Below are 26,924 nucleotides of genomic sequence, written 5' to 3'. Positions count from 1 at the left end.
TGGGTATACAAGGTTATTATAGAGACCAGATATGTCTTAGTGCTTTTTTCATGTTTTCTTAGAAGATTTCTCTTCCCATGTACAGTAATTAACTTTGATTCTGTATGTGTGAGGCCATGGCACTATCTATCTAATGCTAATTTATGTGAGTTCCTAAAGGCCTAAAATGGCCTCGACTGAACTTGAGGTCTATGTTAAACAAAGGTTACAAATTAGAAATAGTCTAACATCTAGGTTTACCAGAAAACTACAAAACTACAGCTTGGATTTCCTAAATATAGCACAGGAATGCCACATAGCTTTACAGTTTTATCCAACAACAACCACTTCTTCTATGCATCTAATGTGAAACTGTTATGGCAGAGACCTGAGAGTAGACTTGGACCATAGGAAGAGGCTGAGTACTTTGGCACATTGCATAAAACATGTAAAGGAAACGAGTAAAGTTTACATGATATAAAATAATAGGTATTTCCCCAGTATTGCTGTATGTGCTTTTGCCAGGACTGTGAAGCAGCACAGAGGTTTACTGTTGCAATGTCTGTTTCTTTGAAAAATTCAATAAATGTCACAAAAAAACAACTGTGATTATAAACCTAAGTGAAAGAAATGATGTAGTTTTTATATTGTTTTTGATCATTTACATTGCTGACCTAACCATCTGATATTTTAAGCCACTGTGCTTTTGTTTTTAGTCCTTTCTCCAAAACACTTTTGAACTTCATTTCTTAAACTCTTCATTACGTTCCATAAACCCTTTTTTTTTTTTACATCATATGATGTCTCTCTTATTGTCCTTGCTTCTAGCAAGTTCTATCAGTTGCAACTTACACCCTGTTGCTCCCTTACATTTCCACATTTTTACATATCCTTTTTTTTTTCTTTCTCCTGTATCTACCCCTAGGTGATGCCTTCCCATGGACAATAAGCCTGAGTCAGTTCAGCATATACACATTGCTGGGACAGCAGCAGAGCCTGAGCCTGTTGGAGCCTATGGGCTGCACCTCCACACTGGCTGTCACATCCCATAAGCAGCAGAGCTGTTCTGAAGGAAGGCACTCATTTGTAGTCTGCCTCCACGTTGATCTGCAGCCTGTTCACGTCAAGTGCTCCAACCCTCAGGTCAGCCAGACAGTACTGAAATTCACAAAGTAGTCATTAGAATTACATGTGTATTTATACAAATCATCCCCTTGTAAACTTCTCTGAAATACGAATGCACGAACCCTGGCAGGAAGATTCTGCCTCTGCATGATTTTCTGATATAGATTGACTTCAGTAAACAAACTGTCTCATCTTCTTACCTTGTATAATATTCATGAAAATGGAAGTGTAAACAGGAGAGTGTTGCCTTGTTTGTTTTGGTCAAACATTTTGAGGTCTGAGTCAAGAAGAGTGGGGAACTGCAGGACTTATCATCATTGTTTTACAGTGAGTTGTTATGTTTTAGTGAAAGTGTGATGAATATGGACAGATTGGAAATGGAACATGTTTGTCTCCCAGTTTGGTCCCTGTGTTGTTTTTCATTGTGCTGTTACGGCACTATAATCACATCTACATGTACCATTACACATGTTTTGTTTTTTCACAATTGAATTAGCTGTATTGAATTAAGCTTCTCTGTAAACACTTAATTGGGGCGACCTTTTGCGTGGTCACACTGTTAAACGTCTCCGACCACAGTGATGAGCCATGGTGATATTGAGGCGAATTGGTACCAGAAGCAAATGAAAAGCCTTAATCTGCTTTCCCAGAGATGAGGAGAACTGGCTATTTATTGAGGGAACATTTCTTCTCTGTTCTTCCTTCCAAATGGTGCGCCTGCAGCTGGCGAAGACGCAAAGACTTATTGCGTTTATGTGATGAGTCATTATTAGTTTTTGCATTTAATGAAAACTTCTCTTTTGTTGTAGTTCCTCTTTTCTCCCATCTCATCTCTTTACCTCCCCACTGTTTCTCTCTGCTGGTTAAATTTCTAACTGGAAGGGGGTAATAAGTTAAAGAAAACCCACCCTCTTAAGAACAAATGAGACCTAACACTATGTAGTCTTCTTTCTAATTGCCGTTGCCATTTGTTGGAATGTGTGTGAGGATGTCAGAGCACTACACAGTTGTTTCCTTGTACGTAACACCAATGTAGGAGTTTGGTGGGCGGAGTGACAACTAGAATTTCAGAATCAATAGATTATTTTCACACTGATTTCAAAGCATTAATACATTTACAGTAAACAAAGACAAATAAAGCGTTTGGCCTCTTCACTTCCCCTGGCCTCAAAAGCTACATTTTTGTGACATTAAATCAGATTTTCCATTACATGTGATGAATTACTTCATAGCAAAAACAAAAGTATTTTTAGAAAGTGGGGTGAAACAGTCAAGCCTTCCAGTGAACAGCCTTACATTTTTACAGGTACCACTGGGTAATGTAGACACAAAAAACATGCTCGTTTTGTAAATGTATCTTTCACTCTATACATGAAAGTCACTCTATACATGAGCACACATGTCCTTAACTGAATGGGTCCAACTATATGTCTCTCTCTCTCTCTCTCTCTCTCTCTCTCTCTCTCTCTCTCTCTCTCTCTCTCTCTCTCTCTCTCTCTCTCTCTCCATATATATATATGTGTGTGTGTGTGTGTGTGTGTGTGTCTTTACCCATGCTTTACCCGTGCTTAAGCATGGGTAAAGAGTGTCAGCAATAAAGGGGGTGCTGCAATGCAGACACATTTGCATCCTCATACATGACCCATATCCCTAAAAAATAAGGAGCAAAAATGGGAGAGCAACTGAACTGCTTTTCGACATAGGAGCATCAGGTCATTTTAAGTCAGAACACTCATATTGAAGTGTCACATCCTGGAACAGAGTGGAACACACACGCAAGTCTTTTATGTTCGACTTACAGATGCAGATGAGTCATCCAACGTCATAGATCACAGTCAAAGTAATATAACTGTAAACAGTAAATTACCTTTTAAGTGGAATGGTGTTTAAATCAAATTTATATAACAGCATGTGTGCTTGTAGGACCAGTGTATCTCCAGTCTGAGTTTGTGCGTCCGTGTGAGTGATTCATGTGGCTGTCAGAAGGACGGAGTTAGTAGTTGTACTTTGTTTTATCAGGACCACCTTGAAAACAGCCAGCATGTGCACACACACCCACGCACACACACACTATTTTCTTTAGCCATGGATACATAACTGTACAGCATTTCAATGGACACATATGCACACACATACACACATCTGTTCACATATACAGACAAAGCTACCACACATACTCAACAACATGTCACTTTTGTGAAGTTTTTATATAAACTGTACTGAGATAAAAGCACACGAACACTCGCCATCTGCAGGCTCTCCTGTCCTTCTCCATCTGTGTGTTTTTATGAATGACTGTGGAAGCCTCTGTTCAGTCTCCAGTTTGTACTACTGCAGCCTAGCAGGCCTCCTGATCTGCAGATGACAGGTCTTTGGAGAACCCAGCCCTCCAAATGTTCTGTTCACTTCTCAAACTCATGAAATGTGGCATCTGCATTATGAGCTCATGTAAAGTGTTCAAGTGTATGTGTTTGTTTTTGTGTTATTGTGTGTGGCCCAACCTGCCCACTGGCCTATCAGCAGTAGCTGAGCTGAACCAACTGACCCTGCTTTCCACTAAGCAGGAATATCATGAGATATACAGTAGGAGGGAGCAAATGGCAGAGGGAAGGTTGTAGATAAAGGACAGAAAAGATAAATCAGTCAGTTGAGCTTTTTTTGTCGAGCAGTTCTCATACAAATAGAATGCCACACAAAGTGATATACAGAACAGAAAAATGAGATAAATAAACCATACACACAAACCCCAAAAAGAGACCTATAACGAGAGGCTAGATGGAAGGAATTAAAGATCTGCTAAAAAAGTCCTCGTAAAATTTGGGATGAGACTCAATCAAAGACACTATGACAGAGGTCATGTAACAACGTTGTCATTCGTTTATCATCTCTTTCCCACTGTACACAACCCTTCTCTTTCCTCCTCTGCTCACCATTCTTCACTGTCTTCTTCCACATCTGCTGCTGAGTGCAGTAGGCCTTGTTGTGCTTGGTTGGAGTTCCAGGCCCCAAACTCTCAGAGAAGGGAGCATGGCGCTGTACATCCCCTGCCGGCAGTGCAGTTCGGCTGGGTATGGCAGGCAGCTGTTGGCCCTGTCCCTGGACGGCGGCTGGATTGGCGTTAGCAGCTCTTCCTGGACATGTTTAAAATAGCCCAGCTGTAATGCATTGTGCTGCTTTTAATTTGATTTATGCTCATTTGTGGAAGGCCTCCCTGCAGTGTGTGTTCGCTCACAGGAGCACATGTGGGTGAGCAACAGAGAGTAAAAATGTGTTTAGAGTATAAAGAAATCTATTTTGTGTGTGCTCAAATGTCTGTGCACCTTTAAGTTGGAGGGACCCTCAGTGGAGGGGGTTAGCTGGCTACAGCAGCGAAGCATTCGAAATCCAGAAATTAGCTCACTGTGAAAGCGTGCTGCTTTTCTCCCTTTCTTTCCCTCTCTTCCACTCTCTTTCCCACCTAAAAAACACAGAGCAAATGCATGAATAACTGAAGGCATCACATCACATTCCCCTGCTTTCCTCTCATGTTTTCCACTCTTGTTTTTGGCTTTGTTGTTGTTTAAAGCTAAGGAGTCTTTTAATGTGAACACATGATAAATAGTTGAGAGCTTACAGTTTTTCCTAATCGTGGTGAGTTTTTGAGGGGAAATTGATGACACAACTTAACTTTCCTCTGTGGGTGTTTCTTTGGAAGTTTTGTTGTTATGGATAACAATTTTGTACAGTGAAGCACGTGTATGAGCATGCTGTGCCTTTCAAATAATGACCCATCGAACAGAAACACCAACACAGAGGTTTTACACCACTTTTGTGAAATGAGGCCTCTCTGAATGACAAGCACAGAGCCGAAAGTGTGTTAAGTTGGAGACTGAAAGAAATGAGAATGGATAGTGGTCCATTTCTGGCTAATATTTCCTTCTTCTCTCTTTCCTTCTCTCTCAACTTTAACTAGGTTTAGTGTCACATAACTACAATGCTGCCAAGCTAAATCATGGTAATGGCCTCAGAAGTCAGAACTACATGAGAACTCCCCAGTGCAGCTGTTTGAGTCAGACCTTGGCAAAAATGCTTTAGAATCTGGTTTCAAATATTAAAACTACTTGTGGTGTGTTAGGTTTATCTTTAAAGGCACTCAATTGGCAAAGTATACTTTGTATATTAAAAGTGTATTCAGCTGTGTCGTCAATTTTTGTGCATGTAGCTATTTCTTTAGTGTGCCACGAGTTTTCCAGACGAACGCACTCTCACATTTAAGAGAGAAATAAATGATTGACATGAGAAGCCCACATTATAGTTTCTCCTTACATTAGACTATATCATATGGCATTGGGTCCCAGTCAATGTGAAGTGTGTAATTCCTTCAAGATGCAAGCTCTTGCATTGGGAATTCATGCTCACTTGTTTCTCTTTCCTCTGCTTTTGTCACTCTCCAGGTTCAACTGTTGTATGAGCTCCTCCTCAGCTGGAGCTCTACGTGGGCTCGTCTCCAGAGACATGGCATTTTACGTCAGACCTCCAACATCCCAGACCCCCCTGCTGGTGCAGCTCCATCTTCCCCAGTGCGCAGCAGTGCTGGCACCGCCCTGCCTGACACCAGCACCTGCAGCCCCTCTGCAGATTTTGGCTCACCCACTGAGGTTTGTTTTCTCTCACAGCTACACAATCCATTTATTCAGTTTAGTTTTGTCAGACACTGGGATTTTTCACCTGGGCAAACCTTGTGTCATAATCAGAAAAAACCTGCCACCAATACATCGTGGAACATTACTGAATTTACTCCTGCAGTGAAATGGTTTACTATTTAATTCAGCCATTCATTTGTGTGTACTCAGAGGTTTTTTTGATAGTTTATTTTTGTCTTACTCCTGCTATTGCTCCTTTTCCTACAATACTCTGCTCAGTATCGGTCACTATTGAACTTTTTTGTCGTCATCGGTCAGTGATTTTCCTGGTATCGCTCCTTTCATGTCATGCTACTTGATTAATAAGAGACCTAAAGACTCCACCCTGCAAACACCCAGCTCCGTCCTTTTTCATCTAAGGTGTTATGAGTCATACAGTAACACATGTATTTAAGCCATTGTTGTATACATAACTCTGGTGCTGATTTATGATTTTAAGTGCAAATATTGTTTTTTTATTATGAGTAGCTGAGTCAGAGCTAACACATGCGATTTGTCTAAAAAAATTTCTGTTTTGTTTGGGAAGGATTTTCAAAGCTGGAAAAATCTCCTCAGTGCTTGTGTTTCTTACATTTTTTTTTCTTACCCAGAGCAAATACTCCTGTGAGCTCTGTTTGATTCTTTTAAGCTGAGATTTGATTTAGTATAAACCTGCTTCTTAATTTGGAGAAAAAAATAACTTGTATTTACATATTTCACTCAAATAAAATATCAAACCCAGAGAATGAGATATGAAGTTTAACAATCCATGCAGGCCTGTGCAAAGCCAATAGAAGAATTACAGACTTTTTTTTAGAGTGCAGCATCAAATGTTATTTTTCCTTTTTTCCCCAGGTATTGCTTATCCCAGGCTTAGTTAATGTGACAGATGTTTTTCTCCTGCCTGATGCAGCATCACTGACAAGCTGGAGGTCTGTGGCCTTGGTGTCTCAGCCACCAGGGCTTTGGATAATATGTGCGTGTTCGTGTGAAGTACAAATATAGGATGTATAAAAAAGATGGCGGGTGTTGATGAGTGTTTGTGTTGTTAAGCGATGGCAGCTAGCCTAGAATGTAATACTCTTTGACCAGCAGCCCCCTGTCAGCATTGTGGGGACGCGGGGATCACAGTGCAGCCATCATACCGCCCTGAGACGCAATAAAGTGTGTACACGCTTGTGGAAAAAAAAAAAAGTGTTTCATATGTCGATGTGCATCTGTGTCTGCAGTTGTTTCCGTGTGATCAACATGTGTGTGTTCTTGCGTCATTCGTGGAGGCAGTAGTTCAATGTGGCAGTGGAGGACCTATGGTATAGTGCGTCTAGAACAAGGCCACAGTGGCCCCTGACAGCCCACTTGTCACTGTTTACCTAAGTACAAACACTGGTAGAAGTGTTTAGTCCTCTGGGAGGCTTGGTGATTGAGCAAGAATGTAGGAGCTGTTTTGATAAATCTCAGCAGTAGTAGCAACAGTCTCTCCCTAACAACCCCCACCCTCTTTTTCTACAGCTACATCCACGTCACAACCTTAAAACCTCTGCCCTTACCGTCTTCTCCCCTCTGCTATACAATCAAAGCATTATATTTCTGCTTTTAGAGGGTGGTTTACTCATATTTATTAATTGATTGATTGTTTAATTGTAGAAGGGGTTCCCATTAGTCTTTTTCTGTTTTTTCCCCATCTCGTGTGCCCTAACTATGACTATGACTCTCGTAGTCATAGTTTTTGTTACTCATTTCTCTCATATGGATCCCAACCTGAAATTATTCTCTCATAACCCTAAGCCCCATACCTGACCATACCTTGAACAACATTCCTTCTAAATCCCACAAATCAGCCTAGACCTAAAAAGACTTCTCAAAAAACTCATAAGAACCATTAACCCTTAACAAAACTACTCTCATGCAGTAATGACTCACCGTGATATGGACAGTCAGGCTCTGTCACATGTCAACTTCTGGTTCCTCTGTTTTCTGCATTTTTGTAATTGTGTGCCTTCCCAGTCTGTTTTTCTTTCATTCCCTTTCATTCCAGGCTTTCTTTGCCTCCTTCCAAGTTTTCTCCCTCCTTCATCCTTCCACCTGTCCCTCAACCATTCTTTCTCTCTATCCATTCTTCTTTCATGATCAGCCTTTTCCTCAATCTTTCTTCGACACTTCCCAACCTGCTGTTGTCTTCCAATGTTTGGGTCTCTCTGATGAGCAAAGACAAACTCTGCAGAGAAAATAAACCCGGATCCTCAGCCCGTTTATAGGACAGAGGCCCAGGAATTAAACTGTATACTTTACAACTTGGCTTGCAGAGGTGTGGGAAAATAGCTCCCTCTTAGAATGTGTGTGATTGTTTGGGGCCCCGATCTGGTGCAGAGCCCACCTCTACCAAAACCACACCACCATCTCTTCAAGACCTCACCTTGATAAGATGCCGAAATATAGTGACTTCACCTTTGGCAAATGACTGTATGTCTTTTCATACTAACTGAAGTGTTGTGTTTCTGAACAAGCAACATTACACTTTATTAACTTTTAAAATTGGGCACAAATTCACATGCACAGCCGTACTAATACAAAATTAACACACCTTTGCTATTTTTATTTTCTTGTTTCGTACTAATCAGACATGGCAGGATGGCAGTCAAATGCTCATAATTTCTCTTTCCTCTAACCCTCATAAAATCACTTTGTATGAGAATGAATTTTTTTAAAGTGACCGCAGCGTTTCTGGCTGGGAAGCAAGAGCATTTGGGTGTCCGATGCTCCAGCATAACCACTCTGCAATACACAGCGGTCGGAGCTTCCCACAGCACCAGCGGCTGGCTCCTGTTTCCACACATGACATTACAGAGCCTAATCCTACCGACTGGCCCGAACTGTAAACTAAACAACCCTAACCACACACACACGCATGCACGTACACACACAATCTGCTATGTTTTGACTCCATCTCAACAATAATTAGTCCCCAAATGGCAGTTGACACTAGAATATCTCTCATTGAGACTGACTGAACACCATTACAGCTGGGCTCATATTACTCACTGCCAGTCACAGTTATTACACACACACACACACACACACACACACACACACACACACACACACACACACACACACACACACACACACACACACACACACACACACACAACCAGATATATACACACCCACCTACCATGACTTTTTGGTTCCATGGAAACATATAATGTCACTGCTAGACACTTGATTGGAATAAGTGGTAGGTGAAGGTAAAAAAGATTAGGTGGTGTTGTCATTGTGGCATTTCTGTAATATGCTCAGTTTTTAAATTAATCATTTTAATGGGTATAAAAATGTGTGTTTAGTTATATGCAATGCTTGTGAATACCTATTTGATAATAGCTATAATAATAATATAGTACTGATAGGACTCTCAACTCCACCAGCCAAGTTCATGCCTGTGTTTTTTGTGCATTCCTTCGCTTTCCTTATTCTGAGTGCTAGTGCGTGAAACACGTGCTTCTCATCAGCTTCTAGTGGTCCCCATACACTGTGACGTTGAATCTATTTTTGAATCGGCATAATCCTTAATTTATTTATATTATTGTCATCCGTTGTTATTGTGCTGTGCTGTCAGCCACCCTCAACCTAGTGATTAAATTAAATTTGCAAATTAGCGTGGGGCCCTCATCCCTCCCCCCAGCTGTGGAAAGGGGACATAGTTTCCTCATCTGGATCCTCTTTAAGACACTGTAATCAGCCTAGCAGCTGTGGGGTTTCTAATTGAGATGGTTGATAACCTCCTTGCCAACCACAGCCAGGCTCGATAACCGTGACAAAATCTGTTATTACCACAGTGCGATGGGAGAAGCTGTGGAAAAACTGAAACCCTGTGATGCCAAAGCTGCAAATTGCCATATTGTTTGTTTGCAGGCTCTTCACTTTCTGAGTCAGCCACACAGATACATGTTTGCAAAACAGATTTACCAGGAAGAGAACGAGAGAAATGAAAATGTCCCCAGTGCTGTCATCTTCAGTGCTCTGCCAAACCCCTAGTAATGAGTTGAGAGCTCACAGAAGACAGCCTTCTCCACCGCATCCTGCTTGCCTCTCCGCTTCACCCCCCACCTCCACCCCCGCCTCCGGTCTTCACTTCCCATTCTCTCCCAAGCTGCAAGATGTGTGTGTCCTGGCGCAATTGGGTGAAAGGAGGCCATGTGGGTGCTGGTGGCTTAGTTTGGGGTTAACACCAGTGACAGCTTCGCACAATGCTCCGTATCCCCCCACATCGCTCTGTTCTGCGTGGAGTTCTGCTTACCAGACACTGATGTCATCTATGCACCAAGAGGCTCAATAGTTGGTGGTTGCTTTGCTATGGCTACATGCACAATGACAACACTTTCAAACATACACATTCACTGAACACATGGCTGAACACATGTGGGGCATCAGAGTTTAAAGCAAAAATTTGTATTCATGCATATGTTCTTTCATAAAATGCAGTTTTTGTTTTGATCTGTTTCGTTGTGCCTCTTAGCTCAAAATCCATTCTAATTGTAGTTCTTACAACTGCTTGACATTGCCATTGAAAGGACATTTCTCAGCTCTTCAGTTCTATTCATTGAACAAATCTTTTCTAAATCTGTTATAAATGTCTGAATTATGTCATAGTGGCAGTTTTGGCTCATATCATGGCTTGTTACTATCTTACCATCTCCAGTTAAACAGATCCTGTTTTGGCTCCCTAGGGTGACTCTGTGCCTCCTGGAGATGATGGTCCTTTTGCTGACACAGTGACTCTGGAGCAGAAAACTAGCAGCATTGGTGGAAACAGCGGGAAGGTCAGCCTTTGGATGCAGTGGATGTTACCCAAGGTCACAGTCAAACTGTTTGCTCCTGATCAAACCACCAAAAAGACAGGTATCCTCTCCTTGACATCATAGCTATTGCTCTTTCTCTTTCTAATACAGATAATTTCACTTTTTGTACATTTTTCATTCTGTATTGCTGATTGACATTTGACAATACAAATGTAGGTATACTAATATTTAATGACTGTCTGATCCAAGTGGCGTATGTCTGTCCCTGTTCATAGTAGCTGCAGCACAAGTCGAATGAGCAAAAGAGAACTGCGTAGATAACATAAACAGCAGTTATTCAGAGTTATTCAATTAAATTTGAGATTTATGTAAAATACTAGAACAAAAGAGGAACTTTTCAGGTAGGAAATGGGACAAATTTTTAATGCAAATTTGTCAATTTGCAGTGTGAAAGAGTGCAGAATGACATTCAGAATTTTTACAGTCTTCTATCAATACAGTAATACAATACAACAACTTTATTAATCCCCACAGGGAAATTCAGTTGTCTGGTCTCATCTGTTTACTTTTGAATTAAATAGTCTGATTGCTGATGGCAAGAAAGATTTTCTGAATCTTTCAGTACTGCAGTGCAGGGAAAGGAGCCGTCCACTGATGTTTTGTTGTTCACTGAGGCAGATGTGAAGTGGATGATCCATGTTTGTCAGAATGGCCTCCATCTTGCTCAGTGCACGTCTCTCCACCTCATCCTCCAATGAGTTCAATCTGATTCCAACCACAGAGCCAGCTTTTTTAATCAGTTTGTTCAGACACCTTGCATCCTTGTTTTTTATACTGCCTCCCCAGCAGACTGCAGCATAAAACAGAACAGTTGCCACCACAGACTGATAAAATATCTGCAGCATCTTACTGCAGATGTCTAATGATCAAAGTCTTCTGAGGCAAAAAAGTCGGCTCTGGCCCTTTTTTGTAGACGAAGTCTAAGTTTTTAGACCAGTCCAACTTATTATCGAGGTGGACACCTAAATATTTATACGATGTCACCACCTTGATGCCCACGCAACAAGTGTTCACTGGCTGAAAAGGGGGTTTGAATCTGCAATATTAGGGTTAGTTACCCTAACCCTATATCAACACTTAAAGTGATCACCCCTGCCTCTTTACTCCATCAAATGTTAAGCACTCAGACAGGAAAGGCAGCTGGAAAGGAGGAGGGATGGACGGAAAAGACAAATAAATAAATGGGTGATGAATCCCAAGCGAACCGCCTCTTGTCCAGTTTAGATTTACTGAGGCGATGAAAGGCTAGATTTACCTTTAATTGGTGCCTGTAATATTTAGCATCTGCCAACCAGATCGCCCAGCTTAAGGTCTTTAATAGTGGAAATTGAATGCTTTGGAGGACCTCACAGGGATGGTTTAACTTAGAGACATCCTAAATAGGCATTACTTTGGATTTGGACTTAATATGTGCCATCTGAGTTGCGAGATGAACTTACCACTGGATTTTTGTGTGCAACACATTAAGCATTTTATTGAAAACAAGAGCTGTGTGTATGCAACTTATTAGATGCGTAATATCACAGATGCGTTCCTGGAGATAAGTAAGCCACATATATGACAGCAGACAATCTGTTATGATCTAATATGTTTTTCATCTGTGAAGGAAATAAGATTCTTGCCTTTCCAGAGAAATGGAAAAACAGCCATTCCAGACGTATTGGTTCTCGGGTATAATGTCATGATCTGTGATTGTGTTGGAATATTAGAGTTAGAAATTCAAGTGTGAGTCTCCAGGGGCTCTGCTTAAAGTACAAATCAGTCGTACATTTCCCTTTTTTAAGATGAACCATTCAAGTCAAAGGACTAAGGCTTTCCAGTCATCTTACAGGGTGGGTTTAGAAAACTCATACATCAATATCAACACTGTGTTGGAGACTATGACTTTCTGACTATCTAACAACTTGGGAGAGTTTTTTTCCACACAGTATCCACAATAAATATGACAAGCCTTGTGTTTCAATATTAACAAGCTATTAGGAACCTCTACATTTCTCAGAATCAGCACAAGGCAAGAGTACAACAACAACCATAGTTTAACATGCATGAAGTCCATTTTCCCAAGCTGCCCTGTGATTGTGGGACTTTCTCAGTGGAAACAATGAGAGGGACCCAACAGTTAAGCTCACAGGCTCGGTTCAGTACGAAGTTAATCAGTCCTTCTATGAAGCTTACTCAGTTTGCCTGCAGTGGGTGGGTTTGTTTGCACACAAGGTGCACAGAGACACGCACATACAGCTTCAGGAACACACACACAGAGGAGTCTACAGGATGTTCAGTATTGTGTAAATACACAATCACACTCTCCCCTCATTATGACAGAGTGAGTGTTCTGGAGCCAGTTGGATATCATATTCATCTGAGAAGATGCTTTGCCTTCTGAAACACAAACAGAACACTGAAATACAGCCAGGCGTATCCATACAAAGTGTGTATGGGTATACACGTTTCTTGTGTGTGTGTGTGTGTGTGTGTGTGTGTGTGTACGCATGCATGCATGCATGCGTGCGCCTGTATAGTTGTGTGGCTTCAACCTTCATCAGCCTGACACTGGTCCTGCTTCAAAAACACACTGAGCATCCACTGTGCAGGAACTGACCACAGCAGCTGGATTAGGGCCAAAGGCAAGACCTAGACAGGGTTGGCTGCAGTGCAGGTCCTTGCCCACAGAAATTAAATTCACACACACAGATGTAGCTTCCTCTCCAGAAGTCCAACTTCTGCTGTGTTGTCTATTTGCCAAGTGCAAGGGTGGCTATATAGTCTGCTGAAACCAAAACAGAGAGACACGTTCCTGGCATCCACCGTACTGCAAACTCAGGATTTATATACCATTAACCTTTTGAATGAATGCTTGTCTTTCCACCATGATTCACATCATTATCTTAAAATGTGAAAAACATTAATGTCTGTTTTTTTGTGTTTTTGTTAGAGATCTGTGTCATCAGTGAACTAGAAGACCTGAGTGCCTCTGTAGATGTCCAGGATGTTTATACAAAGATCAAATGTAAAGTTGGCAGCTTCAACATCGACCACTACCGATGCAGGTATGAGTACTTCTAGTACATGAATACATTTACATAATATATATGTATATCAAAGACATATGAACATTTATATACATCCAGGTTTTTTGCAAAACTTTATATCAGCACTCAGGAATGGGTATGGTGACAATGTTGTGTTTAAATTGTAGAGCAACGTTTGCAGTGGAACAGTAAATCCTGGGACCCTCCAGTTGAGAGGGAGTCTTTTTATTCACCAGGTCATCATGCTGCTCCTACACACTTGTGCTCTCAATCCCAGAGTCTACTCCGCACTTGTGTGCGCACATACTTTTACCACCAATACCACTACCACTTCATCTGTTCCCACTTGTGCTCATATAATTTTTCGGATTATCACCTCAACGTCCTCGTCTTTCCAAGCAGCTGTTGTGGCGGTGGCCACAGACTAACAGACAGATGGACCAACAGACTAGATAGATGTGTTGAATAGATTCTGGGCTGGCCCAACTCTGACTCACAGAGCAGAGGAGTTCAGTCAGTCCGTCAGTCATTTTCTTTCTGCCTGCGGTGTCTGAATTGATTCACAGAAACATTAACACGTTGTTAGGGGAGGAAAACCACTGGGCGGTGTTCCACTGCATCCTTATGGTAATCTCTCCCCACGTCAAGTTCCAGTCAAAATGGGGTAATTTAGCTCTGGTTTCTGAAATGATGAAAGCACTTATTGTACCATGGTGAAACTGAAAATGTGACTAAAGATTTCAGTCTTTTCCATGCCCTAAACACATGTTCTTCCCATTAATTAGAGAGTGGCCTTATTTTCAATATCTAAATCCTTTTTTTCCTGTCTTTCTTTTTCCTTGACCTGATCACATACTTCTGTGACTGAGTCTGCAGCTCCAAGTGCGCACAGTGTACATGCCTGACGTCCTGTACTGTTGGGAAGAGACCACTTAGTAGTAGGCAGCTGCGCCTGTCTCGGTCTGAAGAGATAATGAAACAGCGACCTAACACTACAGCGTGTTGCATCCAACAGACAGAGTGTGTTGGTGTGTGCAGTTCGATGTGCCTGTGTGGATGTGTTCCTGTAAGTGTCTACTGCTGTGATCAAGCCAGACAGTGAAAAAGAGATGGACCCTCACGGGCCCTGTGCCCGTATTGAACCTCATCATTAGCAATCAATGCTCTTACCAGTGATGTGATAATAGACATTGATTCTGGTTTGCCAGATTTTGGAATCACCTTAGCTGAGTTGGAGGCGTGTCAGTACAGGTCCGAGAGGGACTGAAGCGATCGTCTTGGCTTTGATCCTGACAGTCTAGCAAGCATCTCACAGACCTCCCTGTTCTGCTGTAGTTGCTTAATTTATATTCTGTGAGGCCACATGTGTTACGTACGGTATAAAGTATCAACCTAAGCCAGGACGATGTCAGTGGTAAGACGTTTTTAGTGTGTGAAGGTGCTGTGGGTCATTATATATAATGCTGTTCTGTTCTCCACAGGTGTGTGTCCAATTGCTTCTGAGACAGCGCCAACCCTAATCTCTTTAGTAGACCTCTATGCCTTCCTAAGTAGATAATAAGTCAATTTTCTCATTTCTAGGTTATTTCAGTTTAATGTGCATTAAACAACATGGTCCCAACACACTTTCACCGACCAAAGTTCTGGCAGGCAGAAGCACTCATTTATCCAAGCCAGGTTACAGTCATGGCTGTTTAGGACACAATGGAGGACCTCTGGGCTCCTGGCCCACTCTAATCTGCATCGTCCACATATACAAGGGAACCCACATTGAGTGGAGTCTATATTAATCATTCTGAATGGATAATTGTTAGGTATTTCATCACCAAGCCCAGGTTATTTGTGTGCAGCGGGTCAGATTAGATCAAGCTTGACAGAGAAAATGTCTCATCTTGGCCATAGCTATCTCACTGCTGGAAAATGAATGGAAAGTTAGATAGGGCAGGCAAGTATGGGAGGTAAACATATAATTGAATCCCTGATCGTATCAAAATAGGAGGAGGACAAGAGAGGGTGAAAGAGGGAAGAAAAAAGGGCTGAGAGGGAGTCCACAAGGAATACAATATACATGGGTGTTGAACTCCATAGGTGTGGTACTCACTCATCATGGAGCAAAGGAGGGAAATTAAAGTGGGACATGGGAGCACAAAGGTGATGGGATGATTGGGTATTGAACTCTGTCTGGCTGTTGGTTGTATGGTAAGTTCAAAAGATTGGGAAGCTTCTTGTCATCCTAATTTCAGCAAGGTTGTCCATAGCAACAGTGTTCATTTAACTGTAACACAGAGACGCCCCCCGAGAGAGGACGGCTGGTGACAGTTCACCCTTATTCACTCCAAGGAGCAGCTCACACAAATTGAAGCTGATGTCTTCCAGCTGTTGCCCAAATAGCTGGGAGCGAAGGATGACTGGATGGGAGCAGAGAGAGAGAAAAGAGAGATTGGAGAGATGAAGAGCTGTGGGGGGTCCATATGTATTAGTCACTCTTACAACTGAGATGGGAGATTGCAGAGATATTCACATAGGCACACACACAGAAAGAGCACACACACACACACACACACAAGATGACAATGCACAACACCCAGTGACACACACACACTCACCAGCAGGCCCACTCCGCTCTCACTAAACTCTGAGTAGTGGGGAGTAATGAAGAGAGAGGGGGGCAAGCTGAGTGAGAGGATGGCGTAAAAGAAAAGATGCAGATGGTGTTGAATCATTTCACTGTGTGAAAGGTTTTGCCATACATGTGTTGTGCATGATTTGGCATGATTTTTATATATGTGCGTTTTCTGTACTCTGGATTCAGTGTATCTGTGGTGCTGCAAGTTGGGACTGATAATTGTTGTGTTTATACTCAAGTTAACTTCTTTTGATTTCTGCCTTACAGGTTCTTTCTGCATCTTATGGAGAGCTACAATAATAAATGGAAATCTAAAGTGTAAAATATTAACTACGCATCATGTTAACCATGTTTAAATATTTTCCCCTTGTTGATGCACTTTTTAAATTCTTAATAATATCTCAAACCACTGTCTAATATTTAGAAAGTTCAAAGTTTCAATGTGTGCCTTCAGGCTGCTGAAAGTTGGATAAAAATGTTAGTGTCAGTCTCACTAATCTAATTACAATTTGTAATTACTGTTGCCATTAAAGATATAAGATCTGTGCTAGCAAAGCAGCAGAAGTATTCCAAGATGCCCATTTTAAGCTTGGCCTTGTGTGTCTCTCCAGGCCAGGGCAGGGCTGGCACTCTGGTCACTATGAAGGACTCATTCTGCAGTGCAAGGAGACAGCTGTGGTGAGGCTACTGACTGTCCCAGAGCAGCCATGGCAGCCTTAGGCCTCTTTATACTGTCCCTCGCCATTCTACTGCTCCTAATCAAAGTCCTTCATCTCTGCTCATGCTGGACAGACAGGAAAATAGAGGAAGGTGTAAAACAAAGCACAGGTGTAATATGCTATACACCTTAAAAACATTCATGAAAACAGAATAAAACAAACACATTTTGTTCTGTCACAGTCTTACACTCACCTGTCTCTCCAGTGGCTCTGAATGGCTAAATAATCAAGCCAAGGAAATCTGGTGACTGCTTCTTCTATGTGTGTGTGTGTGTGTGTGTGTGTGTGTCGGAGGAGACTATGACCTTCTTTTGCTGATGAAATCTCATTCTTGTGATGGTCTTATACTGGCACTTAAGTAAAAATGTGCTGGATAGGGAAGAGTTTAAGCCATTAAGTCAAATAGTAAAGAATGTAAACCAAATAAATTAATTATGATCTCAGCATTTATCTTACGCACAAATCAGGGGATTTAAGTGCCTCCACATTGTGCTTTTTCCATTCAAAACACAACGTATCCTAGAATTAAGCTGTTGAGTTTTTATTGCTGGATAGTATAAGACCATTCCACAGTGTTTCAGCTGGTTCGAACCGGTGCAGCTTCCTATGGTTTTAATCAGTTTACTCTATATTAAATTTTTCCCAAAACGTCTTAAAGTTTCATGCTTGTCTGGCTTCTCTTCCCATTTTGTCTTTTTTCCTACCCTTCTTGATCTGAATATATGCAATTATCTTTTCTCCCCTCTCCCTGTGAATTCTTGCTTTCTCGGTCCTGTCCTGCGTCCACTGTCTATCTCCTCTCCTTCCCTCTCCTCACCTCCAGTATGGAGGAAGGTGTTCGGAGCTCGGGCAGCTGTGGAGGAGTGGTCCTGTCTTGCACTGACAAGCTGAACAGACGCACAGTGTTGGTTCGACCCGTCAGCAAGCAAGACTCTTTCAGCCACTTTTCTGGCTTTTTCCCTCCTGTAAGAATACAGCTCTTCTTTTTTGTTGGCTGTTTAACCTCCATTAACAGTGGCTTAAATTATTATTCTATGGACTCCTCAGAGATATTTCAGAAGCCAGTGCTTTGATTTGGTTAATGCAATATTAGAGATGCTTTGAAATGCTCCACCAGTAATAAACTGTCGTTATAGAAACCTCCACTTATAAAACACCAATTACATAGTGCTCTAGAGGAAAATAACTTCATGGTAGGTATATACCACACTTTGTCTCTGAGGAATTTACTCCAACCTTTAGTATTTGGCAATTTTTGTACTTATTTATGAAAGGATACAGAAATTTAAAAAATGTTTATTACTAAATTATTTTATTCACAGCTGTTAAGCCCACTGTTATTGGATGTTTTTGTAGACTTTACCTAGATGTCTTAAAGTGATTTGCCTGTCTTTCAATCATGAAATGTTACAAGGTAAATTTCTTTCACTTTATAGCTATTTTCACCCTAGATTTGCCTTACAAATCAGTAATAAGATCGGAGGCTGGGATTTTCTGATGAACCAGAGATATCTCAGTCTGAAAAAACGTTTTTTAAGAAGTAGAAGAATTAGTGCTTTTTGTAAAGGAGCCTGTTTTTTCTCATTCAATATAAATTACTTCAAAGAATACAATTTACTTTGCTGTAGAACCCTATTTTGTCAGTAGCTTTATCTTGCTGGACTTTTCCGTGTGCATATGGGTAACAAAAGAGCTGTTTTGTTTTGGGCTATTTTTCTGAAATGGAAGCGGTTAGTGTAAATTTTGCCTTCCAAACTACAACTTTTTAGATAAAGCTTTGTCGAAGTTAAAATATAGTTTTTCCAAAATTTTATCTGTGCCTATCATTCTCACAATAACATTTAATTGGAGACATTATAGTCAAAAAAAAATATCCATTTTAAAATCTTAAGTTATGGAATTTTCAATCAGGCTCTTAACACTCATCCAAGAAGTCAGGCCGTAATAAAACTAAAATAACATTTGTCTGTTGATTGCTCTATGTAATGGTATCTGTCATCAGTTTCCTTTCTCCTGTCTCACCACTGGCCAGACTGCAGCCAAAGTCCTGGAGGGCTCTCACCAACAGCATGGCTTCCTGTCAATCACCTACACTCAGGCTGTCACTAAAAATGTCCGTCACAAGCTCACCACCAGGCCTGAGCGGCCAACACGCAGCAGTGCTACCACTGCCAGTCAGCGGGTGACCACTGATCCTCTGGCAGACAGTTCACCTCAGTACCTGCGAGAAATCCTGCTGACAGCGCAGCCCTTTGATGTGGTCCTGTCCTGTCCCTTACTGGCCACCGTAGCAGGGGTGTTCCAGGTAGAAAAAAGTGTCCACCAGTTGTTATAAGTATGGTATGTTTATAGGTTTTCAGGAGTATATGTGATATTGTAAGCAGTCAGATTAATTTTGAGTAATCTTGGAGCCTAATAAGGTAATTATATTAAGCTTTACTCTGAGGAACTAAAAACTCCATCATTCTAAAATTATTTAGATGAAATATACTGTATTGTTTAAAAGTGACACTAAAGAAGTTTTTTTTTATTACTTTAATGCAAATTAATTCAGTTCAACGGGCTGCGAAATGGTGAAGAATTACTTAGCTTTCTGTTATTTGAACTAACCATGAAAAAACAGCAAATCATGATCTCATGTATTTGTTATTTATTTATTTGACATGATGTGTTTCTAGGTGACGGTACCGAGACGCTACAGGGAACGTGGGAAGTCAGCAGGGCAACCAATGAGAAGCCACACATTGACCTCACGTTGTTTGCCTCTCATCTACATCAACACTAGTGTGATCAGGGTTTTCTGCCCTGGAACACAAGACAAACATACAGGTTAGAGAATTCCTTTTCTTTGTTGAACACACATGGAAAACTTTAGAACAATGGGACAGCATCGTGTCACAGGCTATGTTTTTTGGATTCCTCAAGTCTGTGGTGCCTGTATGAAAGTCCCTGTCATGGTCAACCAGACATGGAAAAACCACCATATTAGTATGCAAAGACATTCACTAAAAAAATATTTGTGGGCCTGAAAAGCCACAGTTGTATTTAGTCCTACAGAATAGAAAATTGTCAGAGATGCATGGAGTCTTGTTTTGTCTGCTGGTTGTATTATAATGACTAATGGTGGTAAGACTGCACTTTGAAGGATTTTTGTGGGAATGTGTGTGTGTATATATGTGTGTATATCTCTGTGTACTGGCACATGTATTTGTCATGTGCATTGTGGTCACATTTTTTAAATTGTCCAGAATGTACAATAAATGTCTTATTTTTTGCCCTACATCAAGTGGTACACTTGACTGTTATAGTAAGATGTTGCCTAGCAACCATCTTCTTTCTCTCTTTTGAATTCGTTTTTATTCATCATCTTCTTCTTCTAGTTTTTGGTCTGCCCCAAGCACTTTAGCACCAATATTTGGTCAAACGTAAAGATGCTTTTGTGCAGGCAACTTCTGAACCTTATGAATGATTTTCAGAAATGATATACCTTCGATTACTTTGATTAGGCTGCAATCAAAGCCCTGTGTAATGTCAATTTCCCAAATTGAATTGTATAGAAAAGTTTCTAAATTCTTCACCAAAATTGCACAGCTGATTTTTAGACAATGCCTCACAAATTGTCAGTTTTCTAAAAGGTTCATCCATCACAGTCAGGTAAAATCAGCAGGAAAGCTGTCGAACAGGAAGTCAAGGTCAAGGTGTCTTTATTAGTCTTCCTTGGGAGAAAGTAAGGTCATATATCAGTTCAACACTTTGAACTGTCAAAACCAAACTTTCCACATTAATGCACTCAAGAACCCTTTTGAGGAAGAACATTTAATTAATAATACTGTGCAAAGCAACACGAGCTGAGATAAGTCAACTTGTCCTGTCATCCTAATTCATGAAACCCCCATTTTGGATTTTATTAAAAGGTTTGAACATTTTTCACAGGCCAATCATTTGTTCCCATCTTCACCAAAATTTGTACAAATGATCTTTACACCAAGTCTCAGAAAAGTTAACCAATGGATTTTAGATTTTCAAAATAATTTTTCAATTTCAATCAATCATTGCCATTGAAGCCACCAAACAGGAAGTACATTAATATCTCAGCAACTGTTTAATGTATTAATACCAAACTCGGTATATGCACTGAGCACCCTTTCCTGAGGTTGGCCATTTTTAAAAAAAAAAATATCATTTGACCTTTTGGCTAGCTGTAAAATGCAACTATGTGTTTTTATGTATTCTGATTGATCTGTTTTCTTTGTAAACCTTTAAAAATGCAGTATAATCTGATACACATTACTGTATAGAGTATGTGACCCTCTATTGAGTGTTTTATATGTTTCCTAGTAGATCCCCAAGTAAAGAAAGAAGACACTGTGGTTTTAAAGCTGGGTTCCCTCGGCATGGCTCCTCAGGCTGACAACCCACTCACCCGAACTGTGCTGCGAAAAGACATCTACCAGTAAGACAATCTCTCCTCTCATCATAGCTCCTCTGCTCAGTTTATGTTTTCTTGTTTCATTCATGTTTGGGTTTTTTTGATAGATGGGACAGTGTACATTTACTGTTTCACCAGAACTGTTCAAAACAGCAATGAGTGGACTCATGAGTGTTTAGTGGACTTTCTCCTTCTGTTCATAATTGTGGCAATTTTTTAAATGCAATGTCGTGTACAGGACTTATCACCGAGTCTGACTAACAGTTCCTCTCCCTCTTTTCCACATTTTAACTGCCATCTCTGACACCTTTCCTGTTATTAAATCCTGTCACACTCATACGACTGGCTCACATTGTGCTTTGAAAGCACACACGCCACTGTGAATGTGCCTCTGTATGGTTGTCTGTCTGTGTTCTTGTGATGTTTGCTGTCTCAGTGGGGGAATTCAGGCTGCAGTGGGTAACAGCGCCTCATAGTGGTTGAGCTGCCTCTGCAATGACAGAAAGCAATGAGTGACACCTTGGGGGTCCGCCGGGCCCTCCAGCTGAAACACAAAACTGTTGACATAAGCCCCCCGTGCCATGTGGATCAAAGCTGCAAGGCAGAGAAAATCTGGACTTCGGAGGGAAATAGTTCCGCACAAAACACATTTCCCTGCTATAGGCAGCTAAAAGAATCTGGATTGTGTCATAGCTGCCTCAAAACCACAGCCCCACAGCGCGTATGTGTGTGAAAAAGAGAGAGAGCAGTTTTGCGAATGGGCAGATATGGAGCTGGCAAACACATGTAATGAGGGAGATAAAAGTGGTGCCTAATGCTTTGTGCAGCTGCAAGTGAGATGTGAGCTGACGTGAAATGAAGAAAAAGAAAAAAGGAAGGTGGACAACAAAGGAAGAGGAGAGGCCACTTTAGGTTTCATTGCAGCCTTCAGTTGTTTAAAGCGTCATATGTAGGTGATTGCATAGAGCAGGGAGCCAGAGGGTGTCTAGGCCTGTGAGTCTGTCTGACATTGTGTAACCATCAAGTCCTACGCTGTCCAAACTATCGCTCTCACAAACTCTCATTTTCTCGTTTGATGTATTGGAGGAGGGATGGTATTGATCAGTAACCATAGCTACTGTTTTGTAGGAACTTTTGGGGGTATTTTTTATCCTCACCACTTGCACACAGTGTACCATGGTGAAATGTTTGCTGTTTGTTTTGGTACAAGTTAGTACAGCTAATGGGATGTAACTGCTCTGTTTCCATGGAAATTGAACCTAGATTTATCTTGTTGACATGCTGGCCATGCTGTTATAATGTCAGATGATAAATGATGACTTTGTGGGCATGGAAAATAATCTGGAGTTTTTCTCAGACTTTCACCCCAAAAAACTGTTAGACCAGCCATGCAATTTCACCCCATACTGGCCAGTAATGTTCTACCTCTGGTAGTTAGAGGATTGGTGGCTCTGTGGTTGTGGTGCCCACATCTGCTCATAGACATAGATTGCATCGCACAACACTCCACCCTCATCTGCACAGATATGCAGCCCTCCACACGCACATAAGCATACAATATATACATTTTAACACACACACACTCACAGACACAATAACTTACCTGCAGTCAGTTGTACATTCACACCCAAATTGCAGTGCACACAAAAATACACATACGCATACTGTCACAAACACTAGCAGCGGGCATGGCCATGTGTACAAACACACTCACGTTCAATCATCCCCGTAACCTCTGCACACAGAAGCCAAGAACCACCACTTCCCTCTGCAGTGAAACCCAGGAATTATGTTGAACCACTCTCTGTGTTCATTCTTCCATTCCTAACTATGCATTATCCTCCCCACCTTCTCTGTTCAAATCAGCCCTCCAATTTAGGATGATCACACTTCTGAGTCACATGATTGATAACCCTGAGATCGGGAACTTTTTGACTTAACATTACTAGGCACCATTTTGCACTTTATCTGTGCTGAATTCTACTGAGCGTGCTCCCCCAGGTCGCATAGAGAAAGTCATAAGGACAGTCTGTAATCATGCAAACCAATGTGTTTACAATCTATAACCAACTGTGGCTATAGGAAGAAATATGTCTGAGTCCCAGTAGCCATTTGCTGCATTTCTGTTTAAAGTCCACCACTAATTACATCCGTTGTCATAATTGAATGACTGATCTAAGAAGCTATGCTGTTATTGTCTACTGTACATGAAATGATTGCCTCACAGTGTCTAAAACCAAGATTTACTGTGATGCCACCCTAGACGACAAGACGTGAGAAGAGAGGAGAGTGAAGGCTAAAATAGCAAGCATGTGTAAACATCTTGATGGAACATATCTTCATACTGTTTTACTAACGCTCTTTCTGACGCACTTCAAAGCTTCTCAGCTTCCCTTTCAGTCTCACCACATTCACTGGGTACGGAGTGTATTTATCATTTTGAGGAGATAGATTTCTTCCAGGAAGGTAAAACAAACCTGTTTGACTACATTACTGTAAAGTTAGGCTACCATGGGGGTATGATCCACCACCATGTTCATTTGGCAACAATTAACACTTTCATATGATCATGTGATTGTGAATTTAGTTTCCCCGAAGGGGTAGGCCCCCAGCGGTTTGTATGCAAGCAGAAGTTATGATGAAGCTGCAGTCTTCCCCTCTTTCTCCCTCTTCATCTTCAGAAACAAGGCCGCTGTCAATTTACACAGCTGAAATCATTTTCCTGTCTTGAAAAAGCGGCCTTTTTCCAAGTACATGAGTGCCGACCCGGGGAATGTCCAGCATGCATTCAGCCCTGACTTTCTTGTGGTTTTGGGCCTCTGTAAAATGTCACATCTTTTAGTCCTCGCTCTCATTTAGTCTTATTCTCACTCGTTCTCTCTCCTTTTTTCCGCTGACATTTTTTTTTCACTCACGGAACACTGAATTGAAAGCTTCTTGTATGCTGAGTAAATGATAACCACACTTTGAATAACCCTGTGGAGATTGGTGTGTCCCGTTTTAGAATCAGAAACATGTTAGAATGTCCCTGTTTAAAAGTTAATAAAGTGTTCTAATAAGAACCTTTTCAATGATGACATGACATAGTTGGTGGAAAGACTTCACCACTAAATAATTTAAAATAACCACTGATTAGCCAGTTGCCTTTATAGTTACTGGTAACAGATGTGCCTGTTGTTCTGTCATTAAAATGACTTTGGCCAGAAATGACTGATCCATTTGCATTTTACATAATTAAACTTAATTAAAATAAAAAATAAAAATAGTTAAAATATATTCCTATTTTTCAGTATGTAGAATATGGATTTTAACAGATTTTTATGATGCCAAATAAATAGTCTGTAACCTTGTGTTTTTTGTGCTTGTGTGTATATTTATACTAGGATTTTTTGGCAAAGTTACAAAAGTTTTACAGACATTCCACTACACATATCACAGATGAAAAGATGGTTTCAGACATATTATCTCTTTTGATTTGTGATCCATTGTTTAATTTTAGAATAAGAAAGGAGTTTGAATTGAAAGAGCAGCTCTCCTGATTCATTAGTGACAGGAGAATGGGGGATGACTTGCACCTAATCGCTATTAGCTGTTTTATAAATCTATATACACAAGTATTTTTGTATGAAAATCTATTTGAATAGTTACTGTCTAGCAGAAATCGAGAGAGTGAAAGATTTGTGTAGCCTATTTTCTTGTGCATATATACTGTATTTGCCCTCCCTGTGTGTCTGCTTGCATCCATGTGTCTGCACATGTTTCTACGTGTGTGTGTGTGTGTGTGTGTGTGTGTGTGTGTGTGTGTGTGTGTGTGTGTGTGTGTGTGTTTGTGTCTTAAAATATCCTGCACATTTCCCGACATCCCCACACCTAAATGACACAGCTCTAGATTCCATCACATACTCGGTTACCTCATAGTCTCTCCAAGGGAGACTCAGAGAGCATCCCACTGCCACAGAATGTGGTTTTTGTTTTGATTAGCGCACATGCCTCTGTTTCTACAGTAACGGCAGAGAGGGCTGCTGTGTCAATGATGATACAGAGCCGAGTCAACGTGCTGTATCAATGGATGGTCCTTTTCACTTCCTTGTCGTGTGTCTTTTTCTCATGCAATTTCCACAGTGCGACTTAACATTTTTTTGTTTGTTTTTCTTCTTGTTTTTTTTTTCTCAATCCATGTTTGTTTTTTATAACTAACTGTGCCTGTTAAGCATTTATTTTCTTCTAAACTGAATTAATTTCCCTACATTTTTTGATTACTGTTTCTATATGCAGCCCTATCTCCTTCCTTCCTTCCTTCCTTCCTTCCTTCCTTCCTTCCTTCCTTCTCCCTAACTTTCTGTTTAATTGTTAAATTTACAGTCTGTTCCTATTATTTTCCCATCTCTATATACTGTATGTCTAATTAGCTTTTTTCACACCGCCACCAGTTTCCTTCCATTCTTTCTCACCTTCTGCTGCATTTCCCATTTTCTCCCTTGTGTTTCTATATTTGTTATTTCCTTCCCATCTCACTTTTCCTCTATGTTGCTCTAGTATTGGTTAGACTGGTCCCAGTCCCAGCTCACTGTGGTCAGTAAGCCAGCTCCGTATTGCTGTTGAATGGCTGCCTGGTTAAACCCACATATATGTCCTAATAAGTGGTTGTGATGGGGATCTCCCCTCCACAGATAAACACAGTCTGCCGAAGCCAGGACCCTGCCTGTTACTAATAAAATTCCCTGGCAGTACATTATATGCACCCTTCTCTTACAGTAGCATCCTCTCCACTGCTAGGGATGTATGAATGGAGCAATAGAGGGATACAAGTTGCCAAAGAGGTTGGATTCTTTTACAGTAATAAGACATCATATTTGCCCTCAAATAAAAAACAATTTCCCTGATTGCTGGATAGGTTTGTTCGTTCAGTTGTAGAAGCAGAGGAAGCCTTTCTATTTTTCTTGGTCTGAAGCAGCAGGAGAGAAAAAGAATAAAGCTTCTTTTAGGCCTTCACCACATTAAGTCTGTTCAAAAGTGCAAAGCTGTCACAGCATCAGCAGTCACCTCAGTAAATTCACCAGTCACCTGGGGTTCACATACTGCTGCTGCTGCTACTGCTGTGCTAGTTGTGGGATTAGTCTCATGCATTATAATCTCATCCTCGCATTGGGGGCAAAACACCCACTGATCCTCTCAGGTGCCTGTATGACAGCTGCAGCTCCCCAGCTTTCCTTACTTTTTGTAAGAAATGCCATTCTTTTTGTAGGCTCTCAGCTGGTCTCTTTCTTTCTTGTCTTCCTCTTCATCTTTCTTTTCCTCATAAAACCCAGCGTTCCCAGCAAATGATTCATTAGATGCTTCAGTGCACACTTGCCTCATCACTCACTTTAGTCGGCTGCCAAGTGCCCCATTTCCCCGTTTGTTTACACCAGCGAAAAGTGCTCCGGCTTTGCTTCGCTGCCGCAGCGGAGAAGAGCTGCTTGGGCCACACACAGTGACACCCAGAACCCACTCTTATATA

General features: G+C 41.1%; 1 protein-coding gene across 5 annotated transcripts in view; it reads left to right on the top strand.

The window, feature by feature from the left end:
• The window catches only part of LOC111569393 (intermembrane lipid transfer protein VPS13B), a 322,692-nt gene that overhangs the window by 163,961 nt on the left and 131,807 nt on the right, over positions 1–26,924 (top strand). For 2 of the 5 annotated variants that reach the window (XM_023271472.3, XM_023271477.3), the window contains exons 24-31: positions 905–1,122; positions 5,538–5,741; positions 10,490–10,661; positions 13,554–13,668; positions 17,819–17,960; positions 19,028–19,300; positions 19,674–19,824; positions 21,334–21,448. In XM_023271472.3, coding sequence (XP_023127240.2) covers positions 905–1,122; positions 5,538–5,741; positions 10,490–10,661; positions 13,554–13,668; positions 17,819–17,960; positions 19,028–19,300; positions 19,674–19,824; positions 21,334–21,448 — 1,390 coding nt within the window. Of the gene's footprint in view, positions 1–904; positions 1,123–5,537; positions 5,742–10,489; positions 10,662–13,553; positions 13,669–16,887; positions 16,955–17,818; positions 17,961–19,027; positions 19,301–19,673; positions 19,825–21,333; positions 21,449–26,924 lie in introns of all 5 variants that reach the window. The other 3 variants (XM_023271473.3, XM_023271475.3, XM_023271474.3) reach the window with 3 other exon arrangements.

The sequence above is a fragment of the Amphiprion ocellaris genome, chromosome 9, assembly GCF_022539595.1.
Source record: "Amphiprion ocellaris isolate individual 3 ecotype Okinawa chromosome 9, ASM2253959v1, whole genome shotgun sequence".
Classification (NCBI taxonomy): domain Eukaryota; kingdom Metazoa; phylum Chordata; class Actinopteri; family Pomacentridae; genus Amphiprion; species Amphiprion ocellaris.
Note: the sequence above shows the minus strand (reverse complement) of the source record. Positions and strands in the feature narration are given on the sequence as shown.